The sequence below is a fragment of the Aedes aegypti genome, chromosome 3 (genome assembly GCF_002204515.2).
Source record: "Aedes aegypti strain LVP_AGWG chromosome 3, AaegL5.0 Primary Assembly, whole genome shotgun sequence".
Classification (NCBI taxonomy): domain Eukaryota; kingdom Metazoa; phylum Arthropoda; class Insecta; order Diptera; family Culicidae; genus Aedes; species Aedes aegypti.
In genome coordinates, this window is record NC_035109.1 from 201,697,410 (window position 1) to 201,718,755 (window position 21,346).

Sequence of the window (21,346 nt, forward strand, 5' to 3'; positions counted from 1 at the left end):
TGCAGAGCTTTCTTCCTGGTATTATAACAGCTAGTCCATATTGGTACAGCATACAACTTGACTGGCCTGAAAATTTGTTTGAATATCAAAAGCTTGTTCTTAAGACAAAGTTTTGATTTTCTACTAATAAAGGGATAGAGACATTTTACATATTTGTACACATGTACACATTTGTTACATTTGGCTTGAATGCCCTCAATGTGATTTTTGAAAGTTAAATTCTTATCTAGCATGAGCCCTAGATACTTAACTTCATCTGACCAATTTATTGGAACCCGTGACAACATGTCTACTTGAAGGTTTCAAATAAAGAGCTTTTGGTTTATGTGGGAATATTATTAGTTGAGTTTTGGAAGCATTGGGAGAAATCTTCCATTTTTGCAAGTATGAAGAAAAAATATCCAAACTTTTTTGACTACAGATGACACGCAGGCTTCGATTTTTGACATCTTTGACATTTTTGACATGAAACTCAGGTAAGTCAGATGTGAAAATATTGTATAATATTGGTCCCAAAATGCTGCCTTGAGGAACACCAGCTCTTATAGGAAGTCTTTCAGATCTGGAGTTCTGATAATTAACCTGAAGTGTACGATTTGACAGATAACTTTGAATTATTCTAACAATGTATGTTGGAAAATTAAAGTTTTTTAATTTTACAATCAAACCTTCATGCCAAACACTGTCGAATGCTTTTTCTATATCTAGAAGAGCAAGACCAGTAGAATAGCCTTCAGATTTGTTGGAACGGATCAAATTTGATACACGTAAAAGTTGATGAGTGGTCGAATGTCCATGGCGGAATCCGAACTGTTCATTGGCAAAAATTGAATTTTCGTTGATGTGGGCCATCATTCTGTTCAAAAGAACCTTTTCAAAAAGTTTACTAATGGAGAAAAGCAAACTGATTGGACGATAGCTAGAAGCTTCTGCAGGATTTTTGTCTGGTTTTAAAATTGGAACAACCTTAGCATTTTTCCATTTGTCAGGAAAATATGCTAATTGAAAACATTTGTTGAATATATCAACTAAAAATGATAAGCTTCTTTCTGGAAGTTTCTTGATGAGGATGTAGAAAATTCCATCAGCGCCAGGAGCTTTCATATTTTTGAATTTTCTAATAATAGTTCTCACTTCTTCCAAATCAGTCTCCCAGGCATTTTCGAAAACGTTCTCTTGATTTAGAATATTTTCGAACTCCTGAGTAACTTGATTTTCAATTGAACTAGTAAGTCGCAAATTAAAATTGTGCGCACTTTCAAACTGCATAGCAAGTTTTTGAGCTTTTTCGCAATTAGTTAGTAATAATTTGTTTTCCTCTTTCAATGCCAGTATTGGCTTCTGAGGTTTTTTTTTTTCAAAATTTTAGATAATTTCCAAAAGGGCTTCGAGCCAGGGTCCAATTGAGAAATCTTATTTTCAAAATTTGTGTTTCTAAATTGAGCAAAACGTTTCTTGATTTCTTTCTGCAAATCCTGCCATATATTTTTCATAGCAGGATCGCGAGTGCGTTGAAATTGCCTTCTCCTCACGTTTTTAAGACGGATCAAGAGTTTAAGATCATCGTCTATAATCACGGATTCAAATTTTACTTCACTTTTAAATAATTAAAAGTGGAGCTGATAGGATTGAGAATCGCTTCATGGAATATTTGAAATGTAACAGGCACATGATCAGAATCAAAATCAGCATGAGTAACTAATTGGCTACAATGACTAGAGTCGGTTAAGACCAAGTCAATCGTAGATGGATTTCTAGAAGAGGAAAAACATGTAGAACTATCAGGGTATTGAATTGAGAAATATCCTGAAGAGCACTCATCAAATAAAATTCTGCCATTGGAATTACTTTGAGAATTATTCCATGACCGATGTTTGGCATCAAAGTCACCAATGACAAAAATTTTTGACTTATTGCGCGTCAATTTTCGCAAGTCAGTTTGGAGCATATTAACTTGCTGTTCAGAGCATTGAAAAGGCAAATAGGCAGCTATGCAAGTATATTTACCAGACCGTGTTTCAACAGAAACACCTAAAGTTTCAAAAACTTTAGTTTCAAATGACGAAAACAGTTGATGTTGTATACGCCTATGAATGATGATTGCAACTCCCCACATGCCCCATCAAGTCGATCGTTACGATAAACAAAAAAGTTAGGATCTCTATTGAGTTTAGATCCAGGTTTTAAATACGTTTCGGTAATAACTGCTATATGCACGTTATTAACTGTAAGAAAATTAAACAGCTCGTCCTCTTTACCATTCAGAGAACGAGCATTCCAATTTAAAATATTCAAATTATTATTTGGATCCATTAGAAAAACGTAATGCAATAACCATTTGATTTGTAAATTTTACACCAACTTGGACTGCTTCAGTCATCTTCTTCTTCTTTCTGGCGTTACGTCCCAAGTGGGACAAAGCCTGCTTCTCAGCTTAGTGTTCTTATGAGCACTTCCACAGTTACTAACTGAGAGCTTTCTATGCCAATTGACCATTTTTGCATGTGTATATCGTGTGGCAGGTACGAAGATACTCTATGCCCTGGGATGTCGAGAAAATTTCCAACCCGAAAAGATGCTCGACCGGTGGGATTCAAACCCACGACCCTCAGCTTGGTCTTGCTGAATAGCTGCGCGTTTACCGCTACGGCTATCTGGGCCCAGTCATAGTGGTGGCTTTGAACATTGCATCAATCATTAGATTCAATTGTTCAGTTAGAAAATTAAAATCAGAGGCAGACATATCACTTGAAGTGGGTACATTTGATGATTTCCCATTAGAATTTTCAGTAGATGAAGAAGCTGAGTAGGAGTTACCTGTGGCGGTAGGGTTTTTCCCATTTGATTTGAAACAAGTAGTATGGGTACTCATGGAACGAATAGGGGAGGAGTACAAATTTCCTGCTACGATATCGGCAAAAAATTTACCGTGGGTTGAAAGATTCGAACGGCTACCCGACGGATTAAAATTAGTTTGTGAATGAGCATGATTATGCTCTTCCTGATGGGTGTGATTCCTAATCAAGCGATCGTTAACTGAAAAATGAGCATTGTTCGATACTTCTTCTTTCTTCTTTCTGGCGTTACGTCCCCACTGGGACAGAGCCTGCTTCTCAGCTTAGTGTTCTTATGAGCACTTCCACATTTATTAACTGAGAGCTTACTATGCCATGACCATTTTTGCATGCGTATATCGTGTGGCAGGTACGAAGATACTCTATGCCCTGGGAAGTCGAGAAAATTTCCAACCCGAAAAGATCCTCGACCGGTGGGATTCGAACCCACGACCCTCAGCTTGGTCTTGCTGAATAGCTGCGCGTTTACCGCTACGGCTATCTGGGTCCCCTTGTTCGATACTCTACCAGGCAAATTCAGGAAGCGACCGTTATCGTAACGGATATTATCTTTCATCTGCCTGGCACGAGCCTCAATGACTCTATTGCGTGAAGGGCAATTCCAAAAATTTGACTTATGATTAGCCCAGCAATTAGAGCATATGAACTTGGTGGTATTTTCCTTCACTGGACAGACGTCCTTGGCGTGAGAAGAACCTTCGCAAATCATGCATTTAGCATCCATGCGACAATTTTTTGTACCATGACCCCACCTTTGGCACCGACGGCACTGAGTGGGGTTCTGGTAATTTCCTCCAGGTTTCTGGAAATGTTCCCATGTCACATGGACATCGAACATAAGTCTTGCTTTTTCTAAAGCTTCAATATTATTTAGCTCTTTTTTGTTAAAGTGAACTAAATAATATTCTTGAGAAAGCCCTTTCCGAACAATGCCAGATTGGGTTCTCTTTTTCATAATGATTACTTGGACTGGGGAAAATCCAAGTAAATCATTTATTCCATTTTTGATCTCTTCACGTGACTTATATTCACTTGAGAGACCTTTCAAGACAATTTTGAACAAACGTTCAGTTTTGTCGTCATAAGTAAAAAAAATGTGCTTCTTCTCTTCAAGATGTTTGAGAAGAAGTTCGCGATCTTTAAAAGTTTCCGGCAAAACGAGACAGTCTCCTTTCTTTGCGATTTGGAAGGAGACCTTGATTCCCCTAATGGAGTTCAAGATCTCCTGCCTAAATCCCCCAAATTCGGAACAACTGACCACGATAGGCGGCACTCTTTTCTTCCTCATTTGAATCAAAGAGCCTGGGCTAGAAGCTGCTTCGATTTGGTGTTCGGAAAATTTGTCTAGAGCATCGAACTGCTTGCTCATTTCGATACAATTATTCATTTCACCCTTGGAAGAAAGTTCGCATTCCGGGGAAACGTCCTTCCTTCCATTCTTGCCACGTTTAGTGACAGTTTTAAATCCCACTTTTTTGGAAGGAAGTTGTGAATTCAGAGATTCACCCTTCCTGTCGATCTGCTATCGGATCAGTCAGTTTAAAATCTGGCCGTAGTTCTAATTTGGCACTCGTTCAATTATATTTTTAGGGCAAGTATCTCAGTTATCGATTGCAGTTGAAAGATTTCATAACGATGTACTTTGAATTCACCGATAATTTTACATAAAAACTACAATTAATAGTCTATTTTCGATTTTTGGGTGACTTTGTTAATAGGTATATAAACATATAAAAATCTACAAAAAAATCTTCAATTTAGCATCATTGCAGTTGAGAATTTATAGGGGAACATTAATAGAGAACGTGAATAAGATTTTGTTAATAAAATATCAGAAAATATAGGAAAAGTCACCTACAAAAGTATTTTAAGCTCAAACTTTCATGATAAACAATACTATAAGCCATTTTACAGTCAGTAACCATCGAAGCGTCCTGTATTCTATCTAGCTTCTCTACTGGAGAAGGGTTGGCTCAAAGCTTTGAGCTTTGCTACCAACACAGGCAAAATACAGGAGGCTTTAATGTGCTCTTAACTGACGGCAATCAACCGAACGGTTCTATCGATCGATGACTGATATTCCCATGTTCAACGCAATGAGTATGGGCATCACCCTTCTTTTTCTATCTGGCATGGCAATACATCCTAGCTGGAACAGATGTTTCTCAACTTAGTGTTCTTATGAGCACGTCCACGATTATTAAAACAGAAAACTCTCAGTTGTTTTTTTAACTTATCTTTTTTTTCATTCGTATATCGTAAAATAAGATTTATGCCTGTGGGAATCGATCCCCCCACAGCTTAGTCTTGCTGAATAGCTGCGCGTTTACTACTACATACATATATCTGGGCCACTTTTGCATTACCCCTTATTAGCCGATAGGTCCATCTACCTAAAAACTGAGAGCTTTCTTTACGAACTGATGAAGATAATATATTCCCTGGTGGAGAAAATTTCCTATGAATAGATCGTCGAATTGTTGGATTATAATCCACAACCCTCAGCTGGGTCTTGCTGAATGTTCACCGCTGCGGCTATATCATAGCAATGCCTTTTCCGATTGTTGATTTTTTTAGGGCAAGCTTTACCTTACTGAAACCAGCACCCAGTGATGATTTACGATATTTCATTTATTTAGCTAACACCTAAACAGATGACACTGAATCACCAATTTTACGCCACAATAGGCTCGGTTCGTGGCCGCATCTCTCCGCTAGGTTCTGTCCCACGCCCGCCAAATGGATGCGTAATTGATCTGCCCACCTAGCTTGTTGCGCTCCACGCCTTCTTGTACCAACCGTATCCGAAGCGAACACCATCTTTGCAGGGTTGCTGTCCGGCATTCTTGCAACACGCCCTGCCCATCATATCCTTCCAGCTTTGGTCTCCCCCCTGACGTAGTTTCGGTCAGGATATAGTTGTTATAGTAGACTGGCCCTTAAACAAAAAAGTTGTTAAACTCAACGGGGCACCCCCTAGATATGTGCCTTCGGGTAAGAAAAAAGGTCTCCCAAAATTTCAACTCAATTGGTTGCGCCACCAGCTGGCGCATTCAATTCGAAGTTTGTATGTGATTTTCGTTTCAAATATATTGAAAATTGACCCTTGGTCACTGTTTCGTTCTGTATACTAATTGATCGTGTTCAATTGGGCCCAGAATGACAAATACACTAGCTGATACCCTAATGAACATAATTGCAGAAGGTTGTATCTGTATTTAAGCTCATTTTTATTAACATTTCAGTTGTTGAAAGTTAGGCTTAGATCAGAACTCCCGTACAGTCACATATATGCATGCATCTTGCGCAGCAGCTCGCCCAGCGTCATAGGTGGCTATGATGCGCCTAGTGGTAACCATCATACTATGTTGAAGAAATGCAGAGCTGTATTGCAGATCTCTTTCAGATAGTTAAAACACCAACTTTATCACTTTTAATCATGATACAACCTTCTACAATATTGTTCGCTATGGTATCAAATAGTGTTTTTGACATTCTGGGTTCAATTGAACGCGATCAACAGTTTTCCTGAACCAAACAGTAGATGATGTACTGTTTCCCATATGCTTGAGCTGGGAATCCCATATTAACTTCAATTCAAATGCGCCAGCTCATGGAACGACCAAATGAGCTGAAATTTTCAGGAAGTCTTCATCTAACCCTAAGGAATAATTCTGGGGGGTGCCCCGTGGAATTATACAATTTTATTTTTCTTCCATACTGAGCTGGGCCAGTCTAATGTTATAGGCAGTACCTGCATGGGTTCGGTCACTTAGAATCTCCTGCGTGCCCCAATGTGCTGGTGTGGAGGAAACAGCGGAGCATTTCGTGTTTGATTTCTCCCGTTTCATTGTTGTGAGATAATCGCATACTCGCTACATGCGGAGGGGACACGTCCCCCGACAATATAATAGAGAGAATGTGTGCAGATGCCGAGTGCTGGAATGCAGTAACTGCGGCTATCACTCACATTATGTTAGAAATGCAGCGCCTATCCGCGTCCTAGAGCTTTCGTGTATTTAGCAAAGTTTTAGAACGTGTAAAAATGCGACAAGTTGTCGAAGACATCAAAATTCTAGGACTTCAAATAACAAAGTTATGGTAAAAAATGTGTAAACCACTTAAAATTTACATATTTTATACTTTTTTCGTCAAAATCGAAAAATGTTTAATTTTAAACACCATGCGTCACTTAAATTTGATAACATGCATGTACAATACGAAAACAAATCCTGTTTTTATTCAAATATTTCAATTTTTGAATAAGTTATTGTAAAAATATCATAACTTCCAACATAACTTTACTCAACAAGCTGCATTTTTTTGGAAAAACATGAATGTTCCGAAATACGCTATATTTCATCTCCCAAAGGTCAAAGTTTACCGGATGTATATTTTGATTTATTTGAGATATCCAAATTCAAAATAACAATCTTTATCTTATAAATAGAATAGACTAGACTAATAGAATAGGTGGGGTGGTTATTTTATATTCAAAACTTTGACATTTGGTTTGATGAAATATAGCGTATATCGGAACATTGATTAGTTTTTGCAAAAATTTGCAAGTTTTGGAATACATTTATGTAACAAAATATGATATTTTTGCAATAATTTGTTGGAAAATTGACTTTTTTTTTCTAACAAACAAGATTTTTCTTTCGTACAGTACATTTATGTTATCAAATTTAAGCGACGCATGGTGTTTAAAATAAAACATTTTACGATTCGGACGTAAAAAGCATAAAAAACGTAAAATTTAAGTGATTTACACATTTTTACCCTAACTTTGTTCAGGTATCAGAAGTTGTATTAGAGTTTGTATCGCAGCGCCAACTACGCGGCGAAATTTCCAAATAACTTTTATCATTAAATTAAAGAACAAAAAATTCAAGATAATTCTCCTTTGACGTCAACCCGCAAAAATGCACTCCTAGAGCGCTAGAGGTTTTGTCTGGCTAAATTCTGCTCCTGGCCCTGCGGGGCTCCCCTTTTACATATTAGTACGATTGACTGAATTCCATGAAAATGTTCAGTTTGCCCCGATACCTTTTTGTCAGCCTTGTTTTTGACCCAATTTTCTATCTCAGTGCGACGCGAAGGCCCAAGCGGACGTGTTCGGATTGGCGCCCAATCAAAGTGATTTTCTCTCCAGAATTTCTGGGCAGTGCGACGCGAAGGCCCAAGCGGACGTGTTCGGATTGGCGCCCAATCGAAGTGATTTTCTGTCCAGAATCCCTGGGCAGTGCGACGCGAAGGCTCAAGCGGACGTGTTCGGATTGGCGCGAAATCGAAGTGATTTTCTCTCTGGGCAGTGCAACGCGAAGGCTCAAGCGGACTTGTTCGGATTGGCGCGAAATCGAAGTGATTTTCTCTCCAGAATTTCTGGGCAGTGCGACGCGAAGGCCCAAGCGGACGTGTTCGGATTAGCGCCCAATCGAAGTGATTTTTTCTCCAGAATTTCTGGGCAGTGCGACGCGAAGCGGTATATAGTGCGTGGTCTTTTGATTCGGTTGCATGTTCCGTAGAGACGAGGTACGGAATCAAGACTAATCGTGTTCGGTTCGTGTTGATCAAGTGCGAGAAGCTTCGTGTTTAGCCGAGGATGAAGTACTGGTGAGATCACTTCATGTTTTTTTTGCTATATTATAGAGACTTTCGGCCCTGAGCTGGTTCGTCTCTGATTTCATGCTTATGAAAATTATTTTTTATCGTTGCAAAGCTACTTTTATTTTTTTTCAATTAAGCTATGAATGGTTCGTCACTACAAGTGTCGACTTTTTCGTGTTTCATTTAAATTTAATATACCACTATATTTACGTCATTGCTAAAAACAACCTTTGAATAGTTCGACATTATGAATGTCGACGTAAGACATTTTTTTGTTGCAACGTATCTTTTTTTTTTAATTTTCAAACATACTTTGAATGGTTCGTCATTACATGTGTCGACAATACCCTTATTTCTGTTACATACACTTTTAAAATACACAAACCTTTCTGTCTTCATCATTACTAAAAATAATCTTTGAATAGTTCGATATTATGAATGTCGACTTTTTTATAATTTCTTTCAATATATTTTTACTGCGATACAAAAATGCAAAACTAGTTTTAAGTGAAGGTCATATTTTCCCTCCTAATCCATGGATCGCATCACCGACCAAAGGTGACTCCCAGATCTTTTCCCTCCCTCACTAACCACACCTGTCCAGTGATGATTGTGGAGATGCAGAGGTATTCTCGGTCTTTAGAAGCAACGTTCATTACACAATAACGTTCCTTCCCCTTCCTAACTGACTGTAAGGACTTGGCCGGCGCCGTTATTGATCAATAAAATGAGAGCTGCTAAAATTGCACTTCGAGAATATGCGGAAAATTCCATCCCTTATTCTTTTGGATCGAAGTGCAATTCTTACCGGTTCGTATCAATCACGGAGTAGCAACCATTGACATGTACAGTCAGTCTATACTATGCTATGCTTGTTTTTGACCCAATTTTCTATCTCGTTATTCTAACTTTTGTTATGATTTTTATCACCATGAATGAATATAGCACTTCGTATTAACATTAAATTTGTATATTAGCCGAGTGTAACAAAAAAAAACTATTTTATGGCGTTGAAATAAATATTTGCTCAACGTGTCCATTATGCCCTTATCCTCCTAATATGCTTAATTTTATAAAAATCGGAAATCTCACTGACAATTTTTTAAATTGTTTTTTTTTTTTATGTTTCCTGGAGTCAAATTAATTATACCGCCTAGAATTAGTAGGAGTAAATTTAAAAAATATATACAACCTTATTGATTTAAATTTAAAGTCTTAATGAGTTATAACAACTAGTTGATTCCGAACTTCTTTATCCACTTGCCCTACGGTACCTTGTAGCAAATTCTAATTTCTTCATTACAGCAACTATTTTGTAACAATCAATATGCTATTCAAAATATATAAAAACTGTAACTCAATTATAATAAAATCGAATATTTAGAATTGAATAAGCTTAGTCAAGTTCACAATAATCGTATGTGTCTTTGTATTCATCCTTAGGAGATATCGCAGGGTGTATGATTACATTTCTTATCTTTCTTTATCATTAAAATCAGCCCCATTGCATTTATATCGAGATCCTCAAGTGTGCGCTGAAAGCCACTACAGATCAACCTTTTTATCTGTGCTGCGTCTAGTGTTGGTAAGCGCTCTCGCGAAAAGTAATTCCAACCAATAAATTTAATTTAGCTGTGCTCAAGATGTTCAGTAGAGATGCGATCTTCGCACTGTAAAGTGCGACAGCGTTGAACGGAAGGATGGAGAATTTCGGCTACAAGGAAGGGTCGGCCAAACCCAAACGCAGGGTTGGAACCCGATCGACAAAGATCAAAACCCAACAAGTTCCGATAGCCATGAAACCAAGGTTTGCGCTTAGACATTGCTCTGTAATTGACTGTAAATTGAAGACCTTGTTTCGATTGAATATAGGTTTTCACTAACTCCGGATGTTACTGTTCATTGGCGAAACGATCCAGAAACTGTACTCGCGGAAGATTTTGAATACATGAAGATCGGCCCATCCCCACCAGCGGAAAATGCACCGAATATGTTTGATAATTATGAAGAAACTAATGCTGAATTTGGCTTTGAAGTGTCAAGTGAAACTATTCGAACCTCGTTGATGGAGCAAATGCGACTATCATCAGGAAGACTGAAACTATTGGATAACATAGATCAGGGCAACATTATCGCTGCGAATACGAAAGAAATGTTTGAAGGCGCTACTAAGGCTGAGAGAAACATTAGTTTTCTGTTTGCGGCATTTCTTAAACGATGGGATTTGTTAGAGAGCCTACTGGAATGTGGTGCAGAGTTGATATTCTCCGATAGCAATGGATTTAGCGCGTTGCATTTGAGCTCATTTAGTGGATGTCTGAATTGCACAAGTTTTCTAGTGTCGAAAGGAATTGAGATCAACATGCAGCCAAAGGCCTTTACGCCTTTGCATTGTGCAGCTTTTGGTAATTCGGTAGAAGTGGCGCGATATCTAATAACGAAAGGTGGAAAACTGAATATCAATACGAAGAAACAAAATTGCGAAGAATCCTTATTGCACTGTGCGGTACGGTCAAATGCCATAGATTGTGTGAAGTTATTCATTTCGGAAGGGATGGATGTTAACTCGCTGAAACCAAGTGGAATGAATGCTATCCACCTCGCTGCAGATTTAGGCTATGTTGATTGCTTGAAAGCTCTACTAGACTTTCCGACGGCTGATCCGAATATACGGATTGGCATACGTGAAAAGGAATCTACAGCGCTACATTTGGCCGCCGACGAAGGGAACGTCGAGTGTGTGAATTTATTACTGGCCAAAGGGGCTGACGCAAAATTGAAAAATCACCGTGGATTCACACCTTTGCATCTTGCTGCTAGAACATCCAGTCTGGAGTGCGTTGAATTGCTGCTAAGAATTGGAAGCGCAGACCCGAATGCAGAGGACTTTGATCAACGTACACCACTCCACGCCGCAATCGGGAAGTCGGATATGGCGTTTGATATTATCGAGACTTTGATTTGCTGGGGTGCTGATGTGAATAGCAAAGACGTGTTTGGATTCACTCCTTTGCACTTGGCAGCACTGGATGGACTTGCTCATTGCGTAGAAATTTTAATCTATCATGATGCGGACGTTACAACCAAGTCAAAGAAGGGAACGACTGCATTGAATGTTATCACGAGAAAAACACCTGCGTCGTTAGCTATGATAAGTAGGAAATTCGACGATGCAATGACGTTGATTCATTCTCAGGATCCATCAGATAATGAAGTAGTCCTGGAGTTAGACTTTAGAAGCATTCTGCAGCACTGCTATCCACGAGAAATCAGCTACTTAAACACATTAGTAGATGAGGGACAGAAGGAAATTCTTCAACATCCTCTATGTTCAGCTTTTCTATACATTAAATGGGGAAAAATTCGGAAATATTACATAGCCAGATTGCTGTTCTGCTTCATATTCATACTGTTCCTTACCCTGTATGTATTGACAGCCTTGGCTCATAACTGTTACAATGGTAGCAAAGATATGGAAGAAACTATTCAAGAGCAGGAACTTTGTCAGAAGCAGTCTATTTTAGGGAATATGTTACGCAACAATCCATTTGTAATGGAAATGCAATGGATGGTGCTAGTAGCTATTACATTCGTGGAAATTTGTCGAAAACTCTATGGAATGACCGGATATTCATCTATTCGACGCTACGTCACACAAGTGGAGAATGTCACAGAATGGTTCATCATAGTTAGTGTTTTTGTTATCTCCTATATCTACACGAAGCGGACGTATACCTGGCAAAACCATATTGGAGCCTTTGCGGTATTGCTGGGATGGACCCACTTGATGGTTATGATTGGTCAATTACCTGTATTCGGTGCATACGTAGCGATGTACACAAAAGTTCAGGTTGAATTTGCTAAACTATTCATTGCCTATTCATGCATGCTAGTGGGATTCACAATAAGCTTCTGTGTGATATTTCCATCATCATCGTCCTTTGAAAACCCATTCATGGGCTTTATTACAGTACTAGTCATGATGATTGGTGAAGTTGACCTAGAACTACTAATCAACGACCCAGATGGAAAAGACCCTCCGTTCATGTTGGAGTTAAGTGCCCAAATCACATTTGTTCTATTTCTTTTATTCGTCACGGTGATTCTAATGAATCTTTTGGTTGGCATAGCTGTTGACGACATTCAAGCTCTGAAGAAAACCGCCACTCTCTCCAAGCTGGTCGGTCAAACAAAGCTTATCTCCTACATTGAGTCAGCACTGTTTAACGGATGGCTTCCAAATTGGCTTCGTAGTCTGCTGCACTATACTGCCCTTGTTTCGCCTCAAGCGTACCGTGTGATTTTGAGTGTGAAACCACTGAACCCAGAAGAAAAGCGCCTCCCAAGAACGATCATGATGGCTGCGTATGAAGTGGCAAAGTCAAAGAAACAGTCAGGCGCCACGACTATTAGCAATCCGGCTGCTTACAAATATCGCTTCCAGAACGGTAACGTTGTATCCAGTCAGCAGGCCAACTGTAACCAACCACTGGAACGCATCATAGAGTCAGACTATGGTTTCGAAACCGCTAGTTTATGCACGCTGACCACGAAGATAGATGAAAGTTCGGAAAAATTGGACGAACTTTCCAAAGAGCTATTGGAATTGAAGACGGTATTGAAACACAATCAATGTTTGGTTGACAAAATTTCCAAAATTCTTCTGAGATAAATTGATAGATAATAAAACGATAGGGATAATACAAATAAATCTCATATATGTATCTAAATCTACCAAAAATATGAAAACTAATAAAAGCATAATGCAAAATAAAGTATAGCGCAAATTACCCATTTGTTTTTATTATTCCAGTATCACGATTGAATCCAAATTAGCTATTGAGATCCCAGAGCACCAATTGGGATGATCATGCTTTGTGCTCATGTTTGACAATAAGAATGTTTTTTGATCATGTATTAGTTATACTTTTCAGGAGCCTCAATAGCCATAGCGATAACCACGCAGATACTCAAAAAGAAAAGAAAAATCTATTTCGAAATATCCGTCAATTGCATCATAACAGATAATTTATAACTTCCTTCGGGATTCCTCAGCGAAGCACTGCTTATTCTGACTAACTTTTGCAAATACATGAAGTTTAGATTTTGTGAAATGTCGGGGTACTCTTGCACTACTTTGTAGATGAATTTAAAGTTTTGCAGGGACCCTCATTTCAGCTCTACTCACTCACGCAGTGGATGACTTTGAAACTTCGAAAGCTAGCTCTGCATGCTTGAAGACAGGAATGTTCTGTCTCGCTTAGATAATGAAATATCCCACAATTGCAATAAACTGGAAGTGTCTATGCACAATAGTGCCACATAGGGGTGGGTAGATGAGCAAATCTTGTGGACGGTTTTGACCCGACTCGTTCTTATCCATGGTAGCATAAAATTTGTATAAAAGTTCGATGCATAGTAAGCGGCTTTACAAACGCGAACACAAATTTTCTAAGTTCGAACCGTAAAAAACAAGGCCACAAAACGTGACACACTTAGAAATTTTTACCTTAGCAACCTATGGGGCAGTGCACTGTTTTGATTTCGCATGAGATTTTGACGTTTACTGGCCTTGTTGTTTACTAATTTCATGAAGGAGGGAAAGAGAGAGAAAGATTGTTATGCAGAGCCGCTTAACATGTTCATTTTGAATAATGGGGCTCTGCACAAAACTATTTCTGTCTTTTTCACTCTACCTTGAAATTTGTAAACAATAAGGCCAGTAAATGTCAAAGTCCCATACAAAATCAAAATAGTGCAGTGGCCTATACGCTTCTTCTTCTTTATGCTGTTAAGTTCCAACTGGGACAGAGTCTACTTCTCTTCTTAGTTTTTTTTTTATGAGCACTTCCACAGTTATTAACTGAGAGATTTCTATGCGAATTGATCATTTTTGCGTGTGTAACTTTGAAAATTGGAAAATTCTTTTATGGAAAGATCTTCAACCAGTGGGATTTGAACCCACGACACTCAACTTGGTCTTGCTGAATAGCTGCGCGTTTACTGCTACGGCTATCTGAGCCCTTTACACGCTTATGAGCATGGAATATTTTGCAAAGCTATTTAAGATATTTTTTTATATAAAATCTGCATTAATTGTTAGGTGTCCTCTATTCCATGGACACTAAATTCAGTGAGCTTGTACAAGTATGCTGGCTGATGGAAATTCAAACCAATACCGCAGAATGGAGAGCAAATAAGTGTTTTCATATCAAATGATTGGTATATTAGGTACTTTTATCGACAAAAATGTTATTTTCTGGTTGAAACCCTAGAAAATCATGCTACATACTTTCATATAAGTGTCCGGCTTAAAAAGAATATGTCTTTAAATTCATAAACGACAGAAATGTTATATTAAAATAAAGGCAAAGGCCAATTGTAGAATTACAATTCTTTAAAACTAGTAATAATGTAGTATATAATGTATGTAGTAATCCAAAATTGGGTCAAAAACAAGGCTGGTAAGAATAGAGAAGCAAAAAAGATTTTGTAAATCAAATGAATTCGGCTCCGTTATGCCTGACGCCGCTTGAGCCTGCCAAATTAACGAATAAGTAAAAAAGGCTGGTAAAAAGGTGTCGAGGCAAAATGAACACTTGTGTGAAGTTTAGTGTTTCCATAATATTTAATAACTGTCAATTTTTCCAAAATGTAAAAGAACTCTCTCTATAAATCATAATAGCTAAAAACTACCTTTCTAGGTTCGTTACTTTGCTCAAAAATTGGATTCTTTCACCACCTTGCTTATATGTCAATGTGTCAGGCTGAGAAAAACTTAAGTTCAATTTCAAAGTAATAATGTAGTATATAATGTATGTAGTAATCCAAAATTGGATCAAAAACAAGGCTGGTAAGAATAGAGAAGCAAAAAAGATTTTGTAAATCAAATGAATTCGGCTCCGTTATGCCTGACGCCGCTTGAGCCTGCCAAATTAACGAATAAGTAAAAAAGGCTGGTAAAAAGGTGTCGAGGCAAAATGAACACTTGTGTGAAGTTTAGTGTTTCCATAATATTTAATAACTGTCAATTTTTCCAAAATGTAAAAGAACTCTCTCTATAAATCATAATAGCTAAAAACTACCTTTCTAGGTTCGTTACTTTGCTCAAAAATTGGATTCTTTCACCACCTTGCTTATATGTCAATATGTCAGGCTGAGAAAAACTTAAGTTCAAATTTCAAAGGACAATCGAAGCAAAAAATAAACTTATATACCGTCAAACATTTCAAATGCATTACAGATTTCATGTAGTGTATGAACTTTTGATGAAGTATGCATATTCTCAGAGATTAAGTGGGTGTCCATTTCGCCACGTGTGTTCATTATCTCCTTAATCCCCCTACTTGGAAAAATAAGATATTTTTATTGTTCATGCCGTAGACCCTGTTTTTCAACTCCTACACGGAGAAAATGAAGTACTCAAAAGTGAGTTCATTCCACTCAATTCCGGGGGTTCGTGCGTTAACCTAATTTTGAGTTGATGGGGTATAAGTTGTTTTCATTTACAGCCATGCGAAAAAATACTTACTGGCTAAGTTGTTTTCACTCAATCGGCAGATCAAATAACTCAACTTCCAGTACTGTGCCACTTACTCAAATTTGAGGTAACGCACTAAGGTTCGGTTTTTGGGTTGTTTTGCTCTTCGCTCTCTGACAACAATAGAAGGAGCGAATGAAATGGGGAGAGAAAAATAACTCAAAAGTGAGTTAAAAAATACTCAAATATGGGTTTTCCGTTTTCTCCGTGTATTTCAATTTTGACTTTCAAACATTCTATTTTGATAGTGGAATTCTCTATTCGTTTTCAATTTCCCCCCAGCTGAGAATACCGCAAATAATTTCTTTTGTTCAACATCCATTACTGCACATAGATGGTAGCACAATAATTATATTAAGATAGATGGTAGCACAATAATAATTAAGATTAAAACATACAGTCGAAAAAAAAAATGTAATGCGGGTAACCCCTCCTTCCCCCATAACCTCTTACGTAGTTAATAAACGGCCCTTAAGTTTGTTCCACCATGCAAACAAAAGCTTTCAGTGTAAAACTGATATGCACGCAGTGTGTTGGAAGCGACTTACTGATTTGATGTTGTTTTCATATTTCTACTATACAAAGTTTGAACGATTATATTATATCGATAGCAGAAACCGTTGCTAACACAAATCAGATGAAAGTTTATACCGTAAGGACGCCATTCACCGCTCATTGAATTATTTAGGGAAATCGATGTTTGAAAATTGTTTTCCATCAATCAAAAATCAACTGTATCTCTGTCTAAAGTCGAATACTATTAGTTTTTTTCGACACGTGGTGAGCATTTCAGTTCTAATTGAATGAATCACAATGAAAAATATTTGATTTTTATAAATAAATATAGATATATTGTACATGGTACACTTACCCCTGCTTTTTAATGGGGTGGGGTAAGTGGATCAAGTACTATTATTATTTATTGGCAGACTGCTTACGATAATTTTAATAAGATTTAGTCGCAATTTAGTATCCGCAAATGTAGTTTTCCCTTAATTTTATTTATTCCGAGTCAAATTTATCAAATTGACCAAAGGAAATTTGAATTAATCCACCTAAAAGTTTTTTTTAATCTTTCTGGTATACAAGAGTAATAATTTTAAAATGTACACGAAACTTTCCGTGGTTTATCTAAGCTGAGTTGTAGAAGAGCAAAATATACAAGTTTTTCAATTGAAAGCATATAATCGTACCTTATTTGACCATATGAAGTGTTCGAAATAGATGTTACAAATATATTTATAAATAGAATAAAAGGATTTCAGTTTGTTATTCAAAAGTAAATGTAGCTTATATTTTTAAACTACGAGTGTTTTTATAAAACATCGTTAGGAATAATCCTACAATGCTTCTATATAACTTATGTGTATAAATGGATGATTTTTCTACAAATTATTCTAGCTACAATATTTTTTTTTGTTCGAATTAGTGTGAACTAATGTTTAAAATATGTATATTCATATATTTTTATTAAATAAAGATACTTTTTAATTTCAAAGTATTAAAATGTAACACTATTAGCACTACTATCAAGAACGAGAGTAATGTTATTTGTATTATACATAATTACACTACATTTGTTTTGAGAACAGATGTTTGTTATTGGTGATCCACTTACCCCACCATGGTGGGGTAGTGGATCATTTGGCGCAAATTTTTAAGTCCCTCATACACAATACATAACAATCAGAAAATTCGAAATAATTCACGATTTGAAGAATATTAGTCCCTCATTTGTTATGCACAGAAAAAAGTTTGAATTCCATTATTCACGTTAGCTGTACCGCAGACAGACGTTCAAGTTAGACTCAGCCACTTGTGTAAAAACATGGCCGCCACAAATCGCCAAGTGGCAATAAGCTAACAGATGGCGTTAGTGGCGTATGCGTCCCGCCACCACCTCGATCACATTTCGTTGACAGTTTGACACACAACCGCTCCCACAGCCGACGTGCTCAACGCTAAAAACTATGCATCTCTTTTTTGCGCTGGGTGGGCGATGTTCCCTTTTGGATCTGATTTCTCATGTAAAAGTTAATAAAATCCGTTGTGATTTTTACCACAAGTTGGCATTTAATTTACTTACAGATTCATACTAGCATAACACCCTTGAATGATCGCTACTCATGTAAAATAAATTGGTGTGAAAGTATCACAATTGTGTGAATCATTTTTAAAGTGATTGTTTTGATATTTTTGTTCAGTGGGTGGTGGACTGGGTGGTAAGCGAGAAGATGAAGCCACGTGCTTTTACGAACTGTCACTGTACTGCAGCAATTTGCTCCCTAGGTGACACCACGGTAGAATTTACACAGGAATTTTGAATAAATTTGTTCCTGCTTAAACGTCTGTCTGCGGCTGTACATAACAATGAAGTTGACTATTAATTTTTCTGTATCCACTTACCCCATGGTACCTTACCAAAGTGGATTGCATCAGAATGAAATGCATATGATTTTATGTTAGGGTCGATGTTCCCTTAGTAGACAATCCCCTATAGTCGCACTAGTGGCTAGCTATTAATCAAATAACCATTGATACACAGCTCGATTTTGTTCAAAAAATGATCGAAATAAATAGTTTTGCTTAAAATTTATGCTCCTTTGCACCTATAGTAAACCTATTGTTCCTATAGTAGCACTACTCAGAGAAACTATTTTTTATTAGGCAAACTAATTGATGAATGAAGAACTTTTTTACATCAATCGAAAGCTTTTCATCCATAATTTAAAGGAAAAGCAAAAAAGTTTTGTAAAAAACACGGTTTTGATTAGTATTTTGCCTACGCCGTGAAGCTAGGTCTACTATAGGAACAGAAATTAAAAATAGTGCTACTATAGGCACATGTGTTCCTATAGTGGCACAAGCCATAATAAATACAAAAATATGAGTTCTCTTAGTTTTCATATTTTTCCTACAAGCCCAAGATAAAAAACTTTCAGATAATGTAAGTTTAATGATGCTGGCTTTATTTTTGGATTTTATACAAATATCTGTTTTTAGCTATGCGGCGATTGGTACATCGACCCTATATATTATTTACAAAAACTATTTTTAGGCTGTTTAGGGCGATAAATATAAGTTTAACAATGATTTTATTATGGCAGATCGAAAAATGCTTCTTAGCTGCCACTGGTTTAATATGTTGTCGTACTGTGGTACAAAGATAACAACCAGCTGTTGAAAGAAAATTAATTCCAACCAGTGTGGTATATAGGACCTCATACTTATGATGTGCGGTGAATGGCGCCCCCAACCTGTATCATTGGCATACATGTCATTCGGTACTAGTACACATTTTTCACATTCCAACTTTTTTACTACAAATACAAATGTTGAATCTTTTGTCTAGTGCAAAAAGTTGTGAAAAATATCAAACAGCCGATTTTTTGGCAGAATGTTACATGTTGTAATGCTGTTAAATGAGCGGTGAATGGCGTCCTTACGGTATAAAACTAATATCTTGAGCTTGGAATGAGAACAAATACCTACATTAAATTGATATATAATGTTATTTTTGACAAAACAATTATTTCAAAATAAAATATATTTGGTATTTTAAACTAGGTACTTGGGTATTATCATGAATCATGAAACCTTGCAATGAAAAGCAATTTTATACGACTTTGCCGTTACGTTCCAAATTAGTCAAAGCAAGAAAGCATGTAAAGTCGATAAAATTTGGCATACTTATACTGCCCATAAAAACATAACTGTCCCAAATGGATTTTCGAATCAACACCTTCTTCCATTGTAACATTCATGTTTTAATGTATACTTTACTATGCATATACAAATTTTAACACTTTGTTTGAAAATGTTATGGAAAAATGATGAAAAATAAAGGCATAACAGACTCTATATGAACTTTAAACCGAAATAGGAACTGCAAAACGTGAATATTGTTGAAGATTATATTTTTTGCTAAACATTAGAAGCAAATTGAGTGATCTGTGCATTTATGCTAAATGAATATGCCACGAATAGAACGAATAGAATAATAAACATCTGTATGAGAAGACAAACTTTAAACTTTAGGCGCTGATTTCTCAATGCCTACTTTTTCCTTTATGGACAGTATATGGGTTGGTCATTTCGTATAAGTGTAGGTAGGGGTTTAGTGCTAGTAATGGACCCCTTTGTAGCTGATATCCATTCTTTACGCTATTCTGCAATGGAATCTTAGATGGATGAACGTTTTGTGCAGCCTATTAACAAGTTCCATGTCTTTTCTTCATAGTGTACCTTTAAAACACACAAAATCATTCGATTCATCCCGTGAAATACTCGAAAAACTGTTGTTCTCATGCCTATTATGGACCAAGCCTGGGTTGCTGACAAATTTGACGTTTCCTATTATTGACCCCCCATTTGATTCTCATGTTATCCGGCGACCCACATGGAAATGCTTATTATGGACCCTCTTATGTGATTTCATTTACAAATCTGTATCTGTATATATGGAAAAAAAAAATAAAAAAAAAATTAACGAAACCTCTTATAAGAAATCGTGTTTATGGTCAAAAATCTGTTTTTTTTTTTAAATTGTTGAAACAATCCTTACAAGTTGAAGTCTTGCCCAACAAATTCTTTTTTTTTTCTTGAAAAAAATATTTGATGATATCGGATAAGACGGTTTAGTAACACTACTCATTGACTTTTCTTTAAATATCCATTATACAGGTTTAGGAATCAGTAGGGAAGCACAATAATTGCCTTGACAAATAGATTGATAGTTTTTCTAAGTTTTCCCGAAGTCAAGTACAAAGTATTTCTGTTAGCCCTAATAGGGTAACCAATATATTTTGGACCCCTATATATTTTGGACCCCCTGGGTCTTTTTTCTGTAAATTTCCCAGTTTAAATCGAAAAATCAACTCAATTCGCACGTCATTTGGGAAGATGGGACTATTCAGCACTTGCATCTACCGTTTGTACATAGAAAATGTGTTTTTTTTATCTGAAATTAATTTAATTTAATCGGTTCATCCATGCAATCGTTACAACACGTTACACACAGAAATTAAAGCCGTCAGAAATTTTTCAAATGTAAACAAAAACTTATTTTAAATTTTTGAACTAAAAGCGTATAATTTCTTCGGTTTTCCATTGTCAATCGATTGATTAGACTATAGGCAAGCATATTATACAACCAGTGTCGTGGACTTTGTCGCCAAACGATAAAAAATGCCGGGGTCCAAAATATACAGTCAGTGACATAAGTTAGTAACCAAATGCCGTTTTTCCATACAAAATGCTCAAGTTTGGGGTGCTATATCTCAGCTTCTGGTGGTTCGAATTGGCTGAAATTTGGATGACGAACTACAAATAACTTGAAATT

General features: G+C 36.9%; 2 protein-coding genes across 2 annotated transcripts in view; both read left to right on the plus strand.

Moving 5' to 3' along the window:
• Positions 1 to 21,346, plus strand: part of LOC5580161 (28S ribosomal protein S9, mitochondrial) — an 89,449-nt gene that overhangs the window by 16,295 nt on the left and 51,808 nt on the right. The gene's annotated exons all lie outside the window — the stretch shown is intronic.
• Positions 10,087 to 13,255, plus strand: LOC110679259 (transient receptor potential channel pyrexia-like). Its single transcript, XM_021853484.1, has 2 exons — positions 10,087 to 10,272; positions 10,338 to 13,255. The coding sequence occupies exons 1-2, from the start codon at positions 10,166 to 10,168 to the stop codon at positions 13,135 to 13,137; spliced, it is 2,907 nt and encodes a 968-aa protein (XP_021709176.1). The 5' UTR covers positions 10,087 to 10,165; the 3' UTR covers positions 13,138 to 13,255.